The sequence below is a fragment of the Apiospora kogelbergensis genome (assembly GCF_038363985.1).
Source record: "Apiospora kogelbergensis strain CBS 113332 chromosome Unknown utg000005l_segment0_segment0, whole genome shotgun sequence".
Classification (NCBI taxonomy): domain Eukaryota; kingdom Fungi; phylum Ascomycota; class Sordariomycetes; order Amphisphaeriales; family Apiosporaceae; genus Apiospora; species Apiospora kogelbergensis.
The window spans coordinates 1,224,522-1,242,424 of record NW_027117422.1 but is presented as its reverse complement, the minus strand read 5'-3'; the positions used below and the strand labels follow the sequence as shown (position 1 = coordinate 1,242,424).

The window sequence follows — 17,903 nt, the reverse complement described above, 5'->3', positions numbered from 1 at the left end:
CTGCTATGCGAGGACCTACCATTATCAAGGCCGCAGACGACAAGACAAGACAGCTGAACAAGTCCACGCTGATAGCATTCTCTGGAGAAGCGGGAGACACAAGTACGTTAACGGACCCCCGCGGCTACGAACATGACCCGCACTTGCGATGGCCTGGGACTGGCAGCTGATGCTCTTGGGGGATTTATTACTGCATCTTGCTGACCGGATACCTCTCCAGTCCAATTCTCGGAATACATCCAAGCCAATGCCCAGCTGTACTCGATGCGGAACGAGTCTGAGCTGTCACCAACAGCACTGGCACACTACGTCCGCGGCGAGCTGGCGTCGAGTCTGCGCTCACGAAAACCCTACAACGTCAACCTTCTGCTGGGAGGCGTTGACCCCATCACCCACAAGCCCAAGCTGTTCTGGCTCGACTACCTTGCTTCGTTAGCACCCGTCCCGTACGCTGCCCACGGGTACGCCCAATACTACTGTCTCTCCATCCTCGACAAGCACCACCACCCCGATATCAGCCTAGGAGAGGGTATCAAGCTGTTGGAGAAGTGCACGGACGAGCTGAAGAGACGCATGCCAATTGACTTCAAGGGCATGACGGTCAAAGCGATTACGAAGAACGGCATAGTGGACATCGGGTTCAACGATGACAAGATCGTTAAGAGTGCTTAAAGAGCAAGGGAAGGCCAATCAAGGCCAAATGACTGTGTACACTATTCAGAAGTACTAGGGCGGGTTTATATCCGTATGCGAAAGCACTCATGACTGCTAATCCACGATGTTTACTGCACAAATACACACCTGAACTGTTCTTTGCGATTTGCACCGTGTTCTATCTGAAGCTTGCTGCAACATAGGACTTCCATACTAAGATGGTGTGACAGATACCAATCGATTGCAAAGAAGATCCGCCACCGTTTTATTTGAAGTCGCCACATCGTACCTGTGTTTCGCCCATGGACAGTGCTCGAGTATACCGAGAGGCTATCTGCAACTAGTCTTTTGCAATACGCATTCATGATAGATCGCTTTACTCGGCTGTTCAGATATTGTATTTAAGTTTGGTCTAGAGGGGCCAAGTTTTAGGATACCAACATGCGTGACTCGGCAAGGTGGCTGCCCAGCTCTTGTCGGGCTGGTGGCATGGGGGTCAGCCCGGGCAGGGCGAGCGGTCTAGAGGCCGCAGGAATAAACCGGACAGCCTATGAAAGAATCGATAAAATTATGTGGTGGTGTTTTGTTAATCGAATAATGTAAGAATCATGCCAACCGGCTACCGGTTTATTCCAGCGGCCTCTTGCGGTGTACCCTCATGGCCCCTGTCAACCTCGCTAGGTTAGCAGTCTCTGGAGTGATATAGTAGCAACGCTCGCCGACTACGTATGTTCGTTTGCAATCTGCAGGCGGTGAAAATGGTTACTTGGTATTGCAACCAACACCTACCCAATGGAGCAGCCGGGCTTAGAGGTAAGCGCCAAGATGGGAGATTCCTATTGGGCGAATATCATATCTAAGTCTAGTGTGGAAGAGACATTTTTCCAGATGCCGTAATTGTACATGCCGGGGGCCTCGAGCTTTAGTTCTAGAGAAGCCTAGGGTTTTCACATTCTTCGTCGAAATGACGAGGATGTATGTTCGCTCGGGGAAGGGTCCGGAAAGTTGTGGCCGTGTCCCACCTTCAAAGGGTTGAGATGAGCTGGCGAAGTGGCAACAGAGGGCCCGCTGGTGCGTCGACTTATGACGGAGTCAAGGGTCTCTGACACCTGGAAGGGGAGGTAGCTGAGACCACAATTCGGCCCCCCCAGCAGGCAAACAGACCGGGGTGCCAACCGCCAGTCACCAAGTATTTGAGGATGGCGCTGACACCTAAGTGCTGCGCTTCAACTGAACAACAATCGTAGAGAGGCAGACCTGCACGGCGCGTTTCTGCATACTCAGGAGGTTATGAATACAATCGTGCTTGAGATGCCGGGACCCAATCATTACTCAGGTTTATCTAGAGTTTTGTCCAAGTGCATGTTGCGTGCGGGTGGAAGTCGTCCTGAAACTCTGGGGAAGGTGTGGTTAAGCCTATCCTGCGCCTATGTACGCTGTTCTAGTATGTGTGATGTACCTACATACCTGATACCACTACGCAATACGACCATCAGTCCCCAAGTCCCTTGTTCTTGTTGTTGCCACCCGACTGCGCTGAACGACTCGAGAAGGAAAATTCTGCCCGTCTCTGCCACCCAACTACTCCAGACTTTCGGGAGGATGGTTGAACTGCATGTACGCATGCGGTACTCCACTACGTAGAAACCAACACCCTATGGCCACCGTACAGACATCAGCTGTAAGTAGAACAGGTGGTTGCTAACAGAATCTTCACTCCGATCTCCAAGCGCGCGATAGGGACCATAAACATGTATGCTATGGGAACAGTGCAAATAAAGCCTGTCCCTGGGGTGTGTAAGTTCCTGAGGATGGAGATAGAAGGAGAGAGCTAGAGGGCATGCAGTAGTATCCTGATATCATAAGGGGTGCACTTCAACGGATGCCAGGTGGAGGGGGGCAGAGGCTGAGAGGGTGAGAGGGTGAGAGGGGTGACCAACAACGCAATACAGTCGCCTCCCCTTCTCCCCTAGCAACTTGTACTTTGGCTCAGCAAGTACCTTTTGTCTTTTGCAAGTACTAGTGTATGCCTTACTCCGTGATCTGATGGTTGACGGGCGGTTTCCTTCTACTGGCACCGGGTTACGACAAACTCAACAGTCCAACCAGCCAGCCGCTTGTGGATGCTGGGAGTCATGTCATGTATGTCAGATGGATAATAGCGTATGGACAAATGCAAGCAGCAACGGAGATAGCAAGCACTAAAACAGTTTTTTCTTAATGGAAGAAGTTTCCCGGCCATCCCTCTGGGCTTCCCGCCTGGACATTCGCAAATGGTGCAGTACTAAGTGCTAAGGTGTGTGTACCTGCAAACGCTGGCGGTACTTGCATCGCTGTTGGATCTCCAGACTAATTTTTTTTTCTAGGCCACCCACTCTCCATTCAACTAAAACCCAAAACCTCCCCTGCCTGACCCATTCTTCCCATCCCACAACCACCCTCTATCAACCTCTTTTTTTCCTTTTTTTCCCTCCACCCGCCCCAGGACGAGAGAGAAGAAGAAGAAGAAGCTTTCTCACATACAAACTTGCAGTCTGCGTTTGGTCATCGTTGTTTTCTCCTTCCTTTGAAAAAGATTTCGTTTTCTTTTCGAAGGAGCTTGAAGACTTTGCATCAATAGACGTGTGATTTTCGGCAGCCTTCCCAAGTAGAAAGGCTTTTCACACATCCTACATAATCATTTTTTCCGACGGAGAAGAGCGCTTCCAGGCTTTTCCCTCAAACATCCCATTCACGATCTTTTTTGGCTTCTCATCAACCGACCGGTCGAGAAGTTCAACATTATTTTCCATCCCACCCTCTCGTTCTTTCCATCAGAGATAACGTAATCGGCTGGCCACGAGAAACCTTGTCAATCAACGACATCAATCTCCACGATTTACTTCGTCCCCCTCGGCAATCAACATGGCTGATCAAATCAACATGGGCGGCCTGAGCCTCAGCGAGCAACAAAACGGTCCTCGCTCTTACATCCCACCTCACATGCGCGGTAAGATGGGCGGTGGTGGTGGTGGTCCCCCGGCTGGCCCCCCTGGTCCTGGTCCCGCCATGAACGGCGGCCTGAACAACAGCGCTTGGGCAGGGTAAGTCGCACTCTATTGACATCTTGGCTTTACTGCTATCCTAGGTTTTCTTGGGGATATGCTTTTCTGCGTCCCCGTCATTCTACAATGGCCTTGAGAACTCTAGCTAACGTCCGATGGCCCAACAGCAACCAGAATTTTGATGCCCGTCCTGCTCCTGGCTGGGCTGGCGCCAACCCTCTTCCTGGCGGCCCTGGTCCCAATGACTTCCCCCCTCCTCAGCAAGCTCCCCCTCACCCTCGAGGCGGTGGTGGCTACCAACGCGGTGGTCATGGCGGCAGCGGTTTCGACCGTAACGGCTATGGCAACCCCAATGCTGGTGGTGGTGGCGGTGGTTACGCTCGCGGCTCTGGCGATGGTCAGTGGCGCGACGGAAAGCACATTGCTGGCCCTGCCAACCCTCGTGTCGAGCGTGAGCTCTTCGGTACCGCCGACGACTCCACTAAGCAGCACACCGGTATCAACTTCGAGAAATATGACGACATTCCTGTCGAGGCCTCTGGTCACGATGTCCCCGAGGCTGTCAACCAGTTCACAAACCCCCCTCTGGATGACCACTTGATCCAGAACATCAAGCTCGCCCGCTACACTGTCCCCACCCCTGTCCAGAAGTACTCCATCCCTATCGTGATGGGAGGCCGCGATTTGATGGCTTGCGCTCAGACTGGTTCAGGAAAGACTGGTGGTTTCCTTTTCCCCATCCTGTCGCAAGCTTTCCAGACTGGTCCTTCGCCTGCTCCCGCTGCTGGCGGCGGCTTTGGACGTCAGCGCAAGGCGTACCCCACATCTCTGATCCTTGCGCCCACTCGTGAGTTGGTCTCGCAAATCTACGAGGAGTCCCGCAAGTTCGCCTACCGATCTTGGGTCCGCCCCTGTGTGGTGTACGGAGGTGCAGATATTGGCTCGCAACTCCGCCAGATTGAGCGTGGCTGCGATCTCTTGGTCGCCACCCCCGGTCGTCTTGTCGATCTCATAGAGCGTGGTCGCATCTCGCTGGTGAACATCAAGTACCTCGTCCTCGATGAGGCTGATCGCATGTTGGACATGGGTTTCGAGCCCCAGATTCGACGGATTGTTGAGGGTGAGGATATGCCCGGTGTCGATAACCGCCAGACCCTCATGTTCTCGGCCACTTTCCCCCGTGACATCCAGATGCTCGCCCGCGACTTCCTGAAGGATTACATCTTCTTGTCTGTTGGTCGTGTTGGTTCCACCTCCGAGAACATTACACAGAAGGTCGAGTACGTCGAGGACATTGACAAGCGCTCTGTTCTTCTCGACATTCTCCACACCCACGGTGCAGGCTTGACCCTGATCTTCGTCGAGACGAAGCGTATGGCCGACTCGTTGTCCGACTTCCTCATCAACCAGAACTTCCCCGCCACATCCATCCACGGTGACCGTACTCAGCGCGAGCGTGAGCGGGCTTTGGAGATGTTCCGCAACGCGCGATGCCCCATTCTTGTCGCTACTGCTGTTGCTGCCCGTGGTCTGGATATCCCTAACGTCACCCACGTTGTCAACTATGACCTTCCTACCGACATTGACGACTACGTTCACCGAATCGGTCGTACTGGTCGTGCTGGTAACACTGGTCACTCGACTGCTTTCTTCAACCGTGGCAACCGAGGTGTTGTCCGCGAGCTTCTTGAGCTTCTGAAGGAGGCCAACCAGGAGGTTCCTGCCTTCCTTGAGACCATCGCTCGTGAGAGCTCATTCGGAGGTGGTGGTCGCGGCGGCCGTGGACGCGGTGGCGGCGGCGGTCGTGGCCGTGGCGCCAACAGCGATTTCCGCAAGTACGGCGGCGGCGGCTTTGGCGGCGGCGGTGGCGGCTTCAACGGCCCTCCCCAAGGAGGCAACTTCAGCGGCGGCGGTGGTGGCGGCTTCGGCGGTCCTCCCAGCGGCGGTTACGGTGGCGGCGGCGGTGCCTACGGAGGTGGTGGTGGTGGTTACGGCGGCGGCGGCTACGGCAACCCCAGCGGACCTGGCCAAGCCTCTTGGTGGTAAACATCCACTGATCCGACACCCTTTCCACATCCCAATATTTTGTCACGGGATTTCTTGCCGCAACAGGATCGGGTGGTCCTTTTTTCCCCCGCGGCACATACACTTTCTCATGTTTTACATTTGTTTTGCGTTGACGCTTCACCATTGGCATTTTCTTCACCAAATTTTGCGAGGCATAAATCCTTCCCCCGGCGGACTTGATATTCAGCCTCCGTTGAGGACTGGCAGGGTAGAGTCCCATGACATAGGACTCTGGCACATGATACGGCATTTTGTCTTTTTTACGGCTGCATACGCAATTTATGATACCCATAGAAGTCCCCTCAGCGGGCGACTTGCGAGCAGCTGCATCAGAAAGACTCTGGAAGGTCAAATACGTGCCTTCACCACCGAGACTGGGTCGGTCTAGGGACATCTGAGGGCAGATGATCCTGGACACCCGGTCCAATCGACGCATTTGCGACCTGCTTTCACCTTCGTAGAGGAGGTCTTTACGAGAATGGAGATCGTCCATGGCATTCTCACTAGAAAGGATTTTATGCTCTGCTGGTTGGCAGTTGATTTTGTGCGATGGCATATTCATAGACAAAAGTGGATTTCTCGGTTCTCTGCTAGGCAGGCTCGAGAGCGCGAGCAACGCCATGGCGAGGGGACCTTTTAGAGGGCTCATGATGATAGAAACTGGTAATTTCGACCAAGGTCGAGAATAATGGATTCATGACCAACAACAAAAACGGCGTCTCGGTGAGCAGGGCATGTGGATTCGGACCTCTTCCAGGATTCTTTGTCACTTGGTCAAAAGAATATCGGGATGATTAGGCAGGTCAGCGTTTAGGGATCCTGCTCTTTCGAACAGCAGCATATGGAATAGGCTAGAGTCCGACCTGCCCAGGCAGCAATACTGGCAAATGGATGGCAGTGTGGCTTTGCAAATGTCGTCTGAGACGTTCTTCAGCCCTTTCGGTTTTTTAGTCATGGTGGTCCAAAGGAAAGGCTCCGTCATGAATGGACTGAGAACTCCCAAATAAAAAAAAGAACGTTGCTTCATACACTCTTACTGCTTCTTGACCTTAATGGGTGACATGTGACCTTGGAAGTATACAGGCAGAGCTGGTGATGAATGGCAGCAGGTCAGCCGATGTCGTGGGCAAGGTAATCTATGTAAGTCTGCTACAGTCAACTTACACCTCTCGACCAGCGGACATGGAACGTGCAACATTGCCAACAGGTATCATGACTCCCATCATTTCCCCGTGCATTCTCCAACTGTAGCAAACGTTTCGACTGATAGTTAGCAGATCTGATGTTTTGGCCGAACAGTTGGAACGCTCTCTTGAATCGTCCCCAGTCGAGGCAGCCTATCGAATCACCCACGTGACAGGTCTGGATTCCTTTCACATGCTCGAGGAACATGGCGGGACCTTGCATGCAATTGTCTACAAGGTGAGGCACACGCGCGTGTTCTTGCCTGTCTTGTTTCCAACTCGTGCAGTGACAGCGTTGACATGGTGTCTGAGGCGGGTAGGCAAGTGTTGGTAAGTAAAGTTACCATCCAGAAAGGTGTTAGAATAAGCTTATCATTGGGCGTTTCAGCAAAGCATTGTGGCAGGGATTCCCCCTTTTCAATATCTCGACCAACCTCAGAACTGAAGGTTCCGTCCGGCCGATAGGAAATTTCCAATAACGCTCCTACATCATCCGAACTCTTCAGCTGGCCAAGCGCGCCCCATCAAGGAGTATGACATACAAGAAGTCAGTTAACTTCACCATCTTCGCAGAGAGCTCTGATACTCCGCAGGTTTGGGGGACGGCGTTCGCTTTTGTCCCTCGTCCAATAGTAGGATCCTTGCTCGAGAGAATCGATGGTCTATCTAGACTGATGACGGCTCTAGGTTGGTGCACGGATATCAGCTGAGATACGCGAGAGGCGATTCTGGAGTCTGTCTTCTAAATAGAGTTAGAGATGCGAGAAGGAGATTCCCATGCATCGGATCATCTCATCTGAACTCGCACTGGTCCACCAACTCTGTTGATGACGCAGTCCTCGACATTGGGTCACGATGTCAAGTTGGATTGCAAGTCAGGGTTGAAATCAGCTGGGGGGATTTCTCTGTCTAGATTCTATCTAGAGATGAACATGTCTCGTTGTCTAAGATGTATTAATCGATCGTAATAAGGGACGCTTTCTAAACCGCAATGACAGAGTAATGTAAGTCCGCTCTCTTGTACATTTTTCGAGTCCGGTATCTTCATGTGGGCTCAATCTAAAACTTTGGCTCGTATGCCGGGATTTCGTACATACGAGCGTGAATGCATTCGTCGTGCGCTCCTGTTCTCCGTTTCCTCCTTCGTAATACGACGAATATGAGGACACCTATGACTGACAGACCCGCTGGACGGCAACAAGCAGCGCGGTTAGCCTGGTTGACTCAGTAGCCATAGGGGGAGTATACGACGATGCCTACCAAAGGTTCCCGTGATTCCCCCAACTACGGCTGGATTGGCTGAAAGAGCTGCCGCCGGTCTGCGCGGTGGTGACGCTGGGTCTGCAACAAGGTTGTCCACAGGTCTGGTGTCCATTTCTGCGCCGGGGCTGGGAGTGGTGGTCGCAGTGACCGTAGTGGCGGGCGCGGTGGGAATGGGAATGCCCTCATTCGAAACGGTCGTCGTGATGGTTCTATACTCGGTCGTGGTGTTGACAGGGCTGTACGAGATGACGATGGTGGTCAACGACCCCTTGGGCTTGTATGCAGAGAGCAGAGTTGTCGCTGCATCATCATTGAGGGCGCTCATCGGTTGCCAGTAATTGCCCGATCGAAGTATATGATGTACACTGCCAATGAATATCGGTTCCTTGGGAGATGAATTATTAGGTGATACAGAGACAGTCATAGTCATGTACGCGGATCCACGACTCGTCTTAAAGAAAACATCGAGAGTCTCCCTCCCTATCTTATCCGGCTCTGACATGAGACACCAGATATGGTTTCAATCGGTCTTTTGAGTTCTTGTCCGCTGGGTATAGTCCCGGCCGTAGATCTGAGGGGCCAAGCGGTTTCTTGAAACCGCGGGACACGGCCAAGAGAATCTATACCTGCGATACACCTGTCGAGGAACTACCACCGGCTGCCTGCTCAGACTAACATCCCGCCTCTTATCTACAGAAACTCGATGAATCTACGATCCGTGTCAAGAGGCCACCCCTATGCCTGTGCCCCTGCGAGCGGCCATGACGGGTACCCCCCGGGGTCCCCGCCCCGAGTCCACCCCAGAGGCCGGGGCTTTCGGACGGAATCCTTCGAACAGGCTGGGGGCTAGAACAAATGAGTGGACTCGGGTATAATATGTCGCTCCCCTACGGCTCCCCTAGCCCTTTTTCTTCATACGCAGGACGCTGTCGCCAAGGGTCTTGGAAGAGCTGGATCACCACTGCGGACCGCCAACCTTGGCTGCTGCCACTTTGACTTTGCGTGCCCGTGTCGGCACAAGTGCGGTGGTCTTTCCCAGTTCGGCACCTGACACGCATGATAGAACGATGTGTGTTTATCGTTATCCCCCTCCGCCTTCCAGGCAATCTGTGTATACCGTGTATCCCGACCCACCACGAGAACCAACGATGTCTGGAAGCGGCGATTACGAGCTGGCGTCAGCCAAACGACGTCCGCTCAGCAGCATGCCGGGGTGGCAATGCCTCGCAGGTAGTGTGTACGATATAGCCGAAACAGATGGAACTTGGGCGGCCAAGAAGAGCACTCCGAGATTATCCGACACGAGTCTTGCTTCTCCGCGGGACCTTGACGACGAGAGGAGGCAGTACTCGGCCCGATCCAACTCCTTTTCCCTTCCGCCGATGAGTCCCACCAGACACCGCAGGGGAGGCCCATTTTCTCCCCGCAGGCTGCCGCCGCCGCATTGCGAGAAAGTGGAAGAAGAAGTACAACAGCAACAACACGTGAAGACGGCACCGGAGCCCGCAAAGGAGCCATATCATATCTTCTCTCACCGGCAGAAATGGCAAGCTGTGATGCTGGTCAGCATATCGGCTCTTTTGGCCGGCTTGTCGTCCAATATCTACTTCCCTGCTCAAGACGAGATTGCGCGAGTAGGGCTGCCCCCTCCCCCTTTCGCCGACGCTTCGTTGAACAAGTGGACTGACAGGACTCAATTTATGTCTCAAGGAATTAAAACTCAGTCTGCCCTTGGTGCAACTGACCGTCACCTCTTATTTGATAGTCCAGGGGTCAGCCTCCATTGTCTGGGGCGCCTTTGCCGACGCGATCGGTCGCAGGCCGATCTATCTGATAGCCATGGTCTTGTACCTGATAGCCAATACCGCGCTCAGTTATTCCCCTAATTTCGCCGTACTCCTGCTCTTTCGCGGGGTCCAGGCTGGCGGCGCCTGCACGCTGATCCTGGGCGATGGAGTGATTCAAGACATATCACCACCATCTGAGCGCGGTGTCTTCATCAGCTTTTATTTGGCCAGTAAGCAAAGGCCAGAATCTCTCGATATCTCACCCGCGGGAATAACGCGAATACTAACTTAACCAGGACGTTCGCCAGAGCCTTGGAGCCCGCATAACTAGCGTTCGGGTAAGGGTACTTGGGCATGTCGTTCAAACTACCCCCGCGGCACTGATAAAGGCAAAGCGGGCGAAGCTGCCTTCCGCATCAGGGCCAGGAATGTCTTATACAAGAGCATTACTGAAAACGTGTTGACTTGGAGCACCTCCTCGAACTCCTCGAGCGGCATATCCTCGATCGTATTGAGCTTGGCGATACCCGCACTGGAGATGACGACATCAATATGGTCAATGTTCTGCGCCTGTACTGCTTTTGCGGCCTCAAACGGGTCTTTTCTAGATGCCGAATCTATCTTGACGACAATGACCTTGGTATTGGCCCCCTCGGCACGCTGAGCAGGCCCTGCGCCGCATCCACGTTGCGAACGGCAGCAATCAACGTATTGTTTGGCCGGACGACGTAGTGGTCGAGTTAATGCGACGTGGCTGGTCGGCATGCAGTTCGAGGGCGGCAGGTCGATAGGCAAGCAATAATAGATATCTTGACTACATCGTGTTAGTGATAACAATCGTATGGCTGCATATCGGCGAGGTAGGTGGACTAACTACCTTACCGAGTAAGCAGGTATCTTAACTTACATGTAATAGTTACGGTATAACCTCAAGACTTAAGTAATATCCATTATTCACGACAGATATAGATTCCAATAAGTCAGAAGATAGAGCTAGGAAGAACAGAGTGCTGCTGTTCAGTAGGTTTGATGACCCCAGATCTTGGGCTGTCCTCAAGGATATCTCTCTGCAGAGGGGCTGCCACGCCGACGAAGAATCGACGGCGGAGGAGAATTATATTCTCGGCTGATTCGGAGAAGAAAAGACTTCTGAGACTGGGCACACTATATAGACTTTGGGTAGGCCTGGAACGGAGTTCGGAATCACATTCTATACAACCTGTAGAAAGTTTATCTCCTAGAGCTTCTTCGAGATGTATTCTTTCTCCGGGCTTTGCAATTCTCGTGGCCTTTCGTGAAACTTCAGAACAGAAATGGTAGGGCACCGCTGCCAAGGTCTATCTGCGGCACCAAGCGCTAGAAGATGGAGTTGATGGTGATGCTGAACTATTCAAAGGTAATGTCGTCGTGGCCGTGCAACTGACATAAAGCCACACCATGACTGGATGCGTGTGTGTGGAGTTGTGGCTCAAGCTCCATTGAATGCCGGGTACTACGAGTTCCCCCAAAACCAAGAAGTCGCTGGCTGGACGGGACGGAGATAGAGAGTACCTGCCAATTTGATGCGCCCCCAGCGCGCGCGTTCTTCAGGGCGCTCGAGGGTCGCTTGCTTCGTGATGCGCTGATAGAGCCAGGCTGAGACTAATAATACATAAGCATCAAACTTCCCACCAACGCATTTGGGGTGAGGGTGCATTTTTCCCACCCATCCCATCCCGATCATTTTATTTCCTTGTTTCGTGTCTTTTCTCTCTCTACACCCAACCGCCCTTTTCTCTTCATTTCTAGCAATGTCACGTCACTGAACACCAGCAAACACAATCCCACGATAGCGGCTCGCATTGGATCTCATCCATCGTCCCATTCCGTCACGGAGCTGCGTCTAGCTCCACTTGTTGGCAGCATTCCAGTGAATGCAAACACCAAAGGCGTCACGCAAACATTTTACGCCCAACTATTATTCACTCGCCATGGACGCCAGCGAAGATAATGGCGACCAGAGCCCCGCCTCGTCTCGCGCGAGCAGTCCTGGTCGCTACCGTTCCTCCAAAAACCGCTACGACAGCGACAACGAAAACGACAACACCGGCGTGGCCGACACGAGCATCGTCGACACCATGGCTCGTCCAACAAAGGCCGGCCGCTCGCGCAAGTCCCAGTCCAATGCCGCTGGTGCTGGTGCTGGTGCCGCCGCTGGCCAGCCGACCATCGGCAAGATTCGACACCTCAAGAAGGAGGATGGCGAGCCACTATGGCGCAAAGACATCCAATACGATTTCCTCCGCGCCGTCTTCGATAACGAAGAGAAGCAGTTCACCAACAGCTACGATGCTAATGTGACGGAGAAGCAAACCTTTGCCGACTTGTACATCGATACAATGGCTAGGAGCAGCAAGACTAGTAAAGTCCTTCGCGACAAACTGCTTAGTGATCGGGAGGCCGCGAAGAGCATGGCTATGGTCTGTCTGTTAGTCAATGTTGGTCGTATGAATACCACCTTGAACTGTACGTCTCCTCGTCGCCCCCTGCTTTTTTGATACTGCTCGCTTCCTTGTGCTAACAATCCCCTGTCTGCTACCAGTCTTCCCTGAGATGCGAGCCCAGCTCCGCACCTACCATGCCATCCCCTCTCTCCAGGCCTACCAGGACGCTACTGCGTATAAACAGCTGCAAGATGCTCCTCGCCTGAAGTCCATTCTCAAGGGTGCTGCCGAAGACAGACTCGAGCCTCATAATCTTAATGAGTTTAAGGATCGAGATGTCCCCCGAACAAACCCGGTCAACTTGATATTCCTCATCTGCCAACAGGCAACACATATTGCCGAACTACACTTCCCTAATGATGACGAGTTTCACAACCTCATCATGAAGACCAACTTCACGAGCAAATCTCGTGCCAGAGCTTTCCTTTGGCTCATGTGGTTCTACCTCGAGTCAGACTTCACCGAGGAAGGCTGTGACGAAAATCCCTTTGGAGCCGGCGTAGTGTACGACTCGGAACTATCAAACCAAGGAGTGCCTAAGCTGGTTCCCATGTCGAATGAGGAGGAGGAACAGGAAAACATCGACACACAGCTCGAGATCGATTTTGGCCACGAGAAGCAGGCTCATCGAGCCAAAATTATTGCAGCCGATGCTCAGTATGCCCAAGATCACCAGCCAAGCAAACGCGCTGTTGCAAGAGGCAAGCTGCTTGGCGAAGACGGGCCTTCTGCCGCGATACTGCCGCGTATCAGACCCTCCAAGCACGAATCCGACCTTGACAGTACGAGATCAACTCCACCCCCTAGGGCCCTAGCTCGGTTGGGTGGCGCTGCTGCCAGCAGGCGGGGAGCAGGGTCTCTTAAATATCAGTATGATGCATCCTCTCCCGCCGGGCCCGGATCTGCAGTACTCGATGGTGTAGTGCCACGTAAGCCTAGGCCGCCTACTGCTCATCAACTTGCCGTGGAGCACAACCGGAACCAGCGTGTCGAGTACATCCTGGATCGAGGATTACGAAAGGCTCACCACAAGGCTCGCAAGGCGCGGCGGCAGGAGGGCGCCATCATTCGCGCAATACACCGCCTCGATACCATGGCGGACCCCTTTGTCGACAGCGACGAGGAGGAGTTCAGATACTCCATGGACAAGTCTGTACCCTATCGTGGCCGGGGATTTGGTGGATTGTGTCAGTTGACATCGGAGGCGGATGACTACGGCGAGGAGTACGTGTCTCACGTCGCGGCTTTCCGGCGCTCAGGCCGGCGCCTCTTGCGCTGGGAAGCCCCCGAGTACTCCAATCGCGGCGCATTGCGACCCTTCCGGGTGCACCGCGCGCACGACGGGGACACGCCGGACATGAACGGAGAATATGCCGAAGGAAGCGAGCGAGCCGAGTTCGGCGACAAAGCAAAGTCCCGCACGAATGGTACGGCTAACGGCGACGTCACCATGGAAGACGCGGACGATCTTGACGACATGGATAAGGAGCTCCTCGGCCTCGCTAGTGGCGCCGAGGAGGGCGATGGTGGCAAGGACGATGATGATGACGAAGAGCTTGACGACGTTGATAAAACTTTGCTCGGTCTGGCAGATGATGACACGGATTCTGAAGGCTAGTAGGGAGGTCAGTCTTCGCCAAACTCTGCCAGGCTTCGGATCACCGTCAATAGAGACCCTATTATCGCTAGTGACGACGACGCTGATGTGGTAGATTCGGGTCTTGATATTGGTTCCCTTGTCACGGCGGCTAGCTTCGGGCGACACACGACGGTTCCCTGGGCAAGACTTGTCTAAGGTTTTACGGAGGGCGGGCAGTGACATTCAACGAACTGGCCTGAATTTCCCAGGGGTTATTTTGTGTGTCATTGTATCAGGAGGAAGGGAGTGCATCTTCACGAGAGGGAAGTGGGAGGGCTGCTAATTTGTTTTTCCCGGCCAGGACTCAAAAGAATGGGCGGCGTTTGGCGTCTAGGTGGCTTGTTTCTTCGAGCCTCTTGCTTCTTTAGCTTGTACTGTACGAATATGCTACGCCCTTAAGGGGATACTGATAGATTCTGGAGGAGGTGGGCTGTGCGGTGTGGGTGGACGAGACGAAACAGATAGTCGTTACCGTCCGCCTACCCATCTACTCCCACCCGATTCTCACTAATATGAGCGTTCTACTTGCTATGTTACGTTGTTGAGCCTTCTTGCATGTGATATGTTGTTAAGTCGCAGTTCTACTGTAAAGTGCCGCATGATGTAAGATTCAAAGACTCTGTTTCAAGTTCAAAATTTCCATTGTGAAGATGGACTCCAAGAGCTCAGATGTGGTATACGATTTACTCTAGACGAATAAGTAGTGTATTCAGATACGAAGTCAAGATATTTTCTCGACATTTCAAGCAAACTTAGCAAGCACAATTTCTTTGACAAAAATGTATAAATCAACACTGGTGACATAGACCAACAGAATCATCTTCCGTGCACTTCACTTCGTTCAGGTCCAAGGTCGGTGATAACCGGTGCTTCTCTCCAATCAAGCATCAAACCCGTTGATCCACCCCTGGGATGCGAACTTCAAATGCGGCAGGTCGTCCTCCATGGGCAGCACGCCGTCGCTCTGCATGCGTTCGGCAACAGCCTCGGCGTCGGCCCAGACACGCAGGATGTTGCCGCCGGCGATCTTGGCGGCGTCCTTGTCGGAGACGCCCCGGCGCAGCAGCTCGGCAAAGAGGTCCGGGTAGGCGGACACGTCGGGGAGGCCCTCGGGCGTCGACATGATGCCGTCAAAGTCGCTGCCGAGCCCGACGTGGTCGTAGCCGATGCGCTCGCCGATGTAGGTGACGTGGTTGGCGACCTGGGCCAGGGTCGAGTTGGGCGGGTAGTGCGTCGGGATGCCGTTGGGGTTGTTCTCGTCGAGGCACGAGATGAAGTCGGGCGAGAAGTTGACCATGACGACCGAGTTCGTCTTCCGCACCAGATCCAGCACGTCGTCGGGCACGTTGCGCGGGTGCGGGCACAGCGCGTACGCCGACGAGTGGCTGAACATGACGGGCGCGGCGCTGCCCTCCCACTTGTCCGGGCGCCCGCCCAGCACGTCGAGCATGGTGTCGACGCTCACGTGGCTCAGGTCGACCAGCATGCCCATGCGGTTCATCTCGCGCACGAGGCGGCGGCCGAGGGCGGAGACGCCGCCGTGGACGGGCGGGGCCTTGCCGAACTCGGGGTACTCGCGCACGGCGGCGTCGGCGAAGACGTTGCCGCAGTTGTGCGTCAGGGTGGCGTAGCGGACGCCCAGGGCGTGGAAGCGGCGCAGGGTGGCGGCGCTGTTGCCGATCTGGTGCAGGCCCTCGACGCCGAGGGGGCTGATGAGCTTGCCCTCCTTGCGGAAGGCCTGCAGGGCGGAGCGCGACGAGACGTCGGGCAGGGCGGTGAAGTCGCGCGGGAAGGCGGCCGTCAGCCGCGTCATCATGTCGATCTGCTGCAGCGTGAACTGCACGATGGGCAGGTAGTTGGCCTCGGAGTAGTCGGAGCCGTTGGCCGGGCACGGCGCGTAGACGGACCAGAAGGCGCCGCCGTTCATGCCGGCGCGCAGGCGCGGCAGGTCGACGTGCATGGGCAGGCCCGTCGTGCTGAAGGGCTTGGTGAAGTTGGGACTGTAGATGTGGTTGTCATACATGTAGCGGACCAGCAGGGGGAAGTCATCATGGCCATCTGCGGGACCGAGTTAGTCACGTAGGTTGAAGTACGTTTGATCATGATAGCGCACCTATCAATGGCGTCGAGGTCAGGATGTTGCGGACGCGTTCCTCGATGCTCTTGGGCCGGAAGCGGCCGTAGGCTTTGCAGGCCGGGTGGTGAGAGCGGGCTACGGGATGCAACAGAGTTCCGAAGAATATCAAGGCTATGAAGAAAGCCACCACGCCCCGGGAGTGAGGACGAGGCCGTGTGGGCTGCGGAGCCTCCGGTTCGGCGTCCCTGCCTGAGAATTTCTCCGACATGACGGCGGCAATATACAATATCTATGGTTTATGGTACAATCAAGCCAGTTGGTTGTTGTTGAAGGACCGTATGTTGCGTCGGTGTTGTTAGGTTTGTAAGCCGTGTCCAGGCAATAATAGCTTACGACAAGCGAGCAAGGTCCACCTCGGCCCACTAACCCCCGAACGCTTCCCAGGTAAATGGTCGTGGTTGTGAGCAGCTTCTATCTGGGGGAATTCTGGGCCATGTTCAACGGCTTCTCGACATTTCAAGAACAACATTGGATAGTGACGGCATAGAATAGGCCGCGCCGTGACGTGCAGCTGTCATGTTGATCTGACAGACATGCAACCTTACTCCTAATTGACAGATGGACCTGCTAGTTATGTAGACCAAACGCATTACCGGGACACCGGCCTACGAGTGTCTATATTTATCGTCAAGTCGTGTGGCCTACATATCCACCAACTCCAGAAAAACTCCAGAAAAGAGAGATTGCTTGGTTCGTGCTGTCGCAACGCTGCGCAACTTGCCGGCGTGCCAGTGCCAAGCCCCTGAGTCGCTACCCCAAGAGGAATACCGGGAGCCACATTCTACCCGGGCAACGAACGACTACAACCCCCAACCCTGCTCGCTGGCTTCCCCTGGGCCACGACTTGCTTTTTCCAATTCCAAACTGCATGAACATCATGGCATTTTAATGACCTATGACGGACAAAGTCTTGCACGCATCATGCTGCCATTCAGCCATTCCAGCAACAACAGGCATAGATCATGGCTCCCACGAGGTTACATCGGATCGAGGCCTTCATTCACTGCAACCCAGATTCACGGGTTATTGGATCATGGGCCGTGGTGCGTGGCGCTGCCCATGTACGTCATCTCCACAACATTCCGTCGTCGTCGTTGTCGTCTATGTAATTGATTCGGCTGGCTGTCAAGTTATTTAACAGGTTTCAGTGTTTCAATGGTTATCGGCTGCCTGGGCTGCCCGGGCTTTGATACGCGCCTATGCGGTGCGATGGATTCTCTCCCATGCAGGAGTCGCAGTAGAGTAAAACACAGGGATCTGCCAAGTAAATGAGATGAAACGCCGCCCTCTTCTGGGGAAAAAACTTTTTGAGTTCAGGGCCCGTTCAGCGCCTCTCGGTGCCTAAGCCAATCGAAGGGCGACACCCCCCTACGGAGCCTGCCCTCCTCTAATCAGCCTTTGATGGGTGATCTTGTCTTGTCAGTCGAGCCGGTCTGTCACGACTCCGTTCCGTCAACCCCCCATAACGAAAGAGCAGAGCAATTCTAGCAGCATCTACGTGTATGTAGGTAATGATTGATGGGGCATGTGGTTTCGGTTTCGTGAGATATGCACATCAGGAGTAGGCCAGCCAGAAACCTGCCTTAGACGGGACCTAACCGGCCAATCACAAGGCCTCCCGTTGGCGAGGGACTGTCTGTAGCTC

General features: G+C 54.1%; 6 protein-coding genes across 6 annotated transcripts; 3 read left to right on the top strand and 3 right to left on the bottom strand.

Annotated features, from left to right (window-relative positions):
• Positions 1-5: 5 nt before the first annotated feature.
• PG998_006986 (protein disulfide-isomerase) lies at positions 6-672 on the top strand (the record flags this gene model as incomplete). The annotated part of the gene is made up of 2 exons (XM_066873802.1): positions 6-102; positions 221-672. 2 exons carry the CDS (start codon positions 6-8, stop codon positions 670-672), a joined length of 549 nt encoding a protein of 182 aa, XP_066729747.1.
• Positions 673-3,558: 2,886 nt separating this feature from the next.
• PG998_006985 (DEAD-domain-containing protein) lies at positions 3,559-5,744 on the top strand (the record flags this gene model as incomplete). Its single annotated transcript, XM_066873801.1, has 2 exons — positions 3,559-3,737; positions 3,782-5,744. 2 exons carry the CDS (start codon positions 3,559-3,561, stop codon positions 5,742-5,744), a joined length of 2,142 nt encoding a protein of 713 aa, XP_066729746.1.
• Positions 5,745-8,159: 2,415 nt separating this feature from the next.
• PG998_006984 (uncharacterized protein) lies at positions 8,160-8,636 on the bottom strand (the record flags this gene model as incomplete). Its single annotated transcript, XM_066873800.1, has 1 exon — positions 8,160-8,636. The coding sequence occupies one exon, from the start codon at positions 8,634-8,636 to the stop codon at positions 8,160-8,162; it is 477 nt and encodes a 158-aa protein (XP_066729745.1).
• Positions 8,637-9,985: 1,349 nt separating this feature from the next.
• PG998_006983 (uncharacterized protein) lies at positions 9,986-10,764 on the bottom strand (the record flags this gene model as incomplete). Its single annotated transcript, XM_066873799.1, has 2 exons — positions 9,986-10,156; positions 10,381-10,764. 2 exons carry the CDS (start codon positions 10,762-10,764, stop codon positions 9,986-9,988), a joined length of 555 nt encoding a protein of 184 aa, XP_066729744.1.
• A 1,205-nt stretch (positions 10,765-11,969) lies between these two features.
• Positions 11,970-14,100, top strand: PG998_006982 (INO80 chromatin remodeling complex Ies1; the record flags this gene model as incomplete). The annotated part of the gene is made up of 2 exons (XM_066873798.1): positions 11,970-12,504; positions 12,581-14,100. The coding sequence occupies 2 exons, from the start codon at positions 11,970-11,972 to the stop codon at positions 14,098-14,100; spliced, it is 2,055 nt and encodes a 684-aa protein (XP_066729743.1).
• Positions 14,101-15,001: 901 nt separating this feature from the next.
• Positions 15,002-16,466, bottom strand: PG998_006981 (membrane dipeptidase; the record flags this gene model as incomplete). The annotated part of the gene is made up of 2 exons (XM_066873797.1): positions 15,002-16,179; positions 16,235-16,466. The coding sequence occupies 2 exons, from the start codon at positions 16,464-16,466 to the stop codon at positions 15,002-15,004; spliced, it is 1,410 nt and encodes a 469-aa protein (XP_066729742.1).
• Between the last annotated feature and the right edge of the window lie 1,437 nt (positions 16,467-17,903).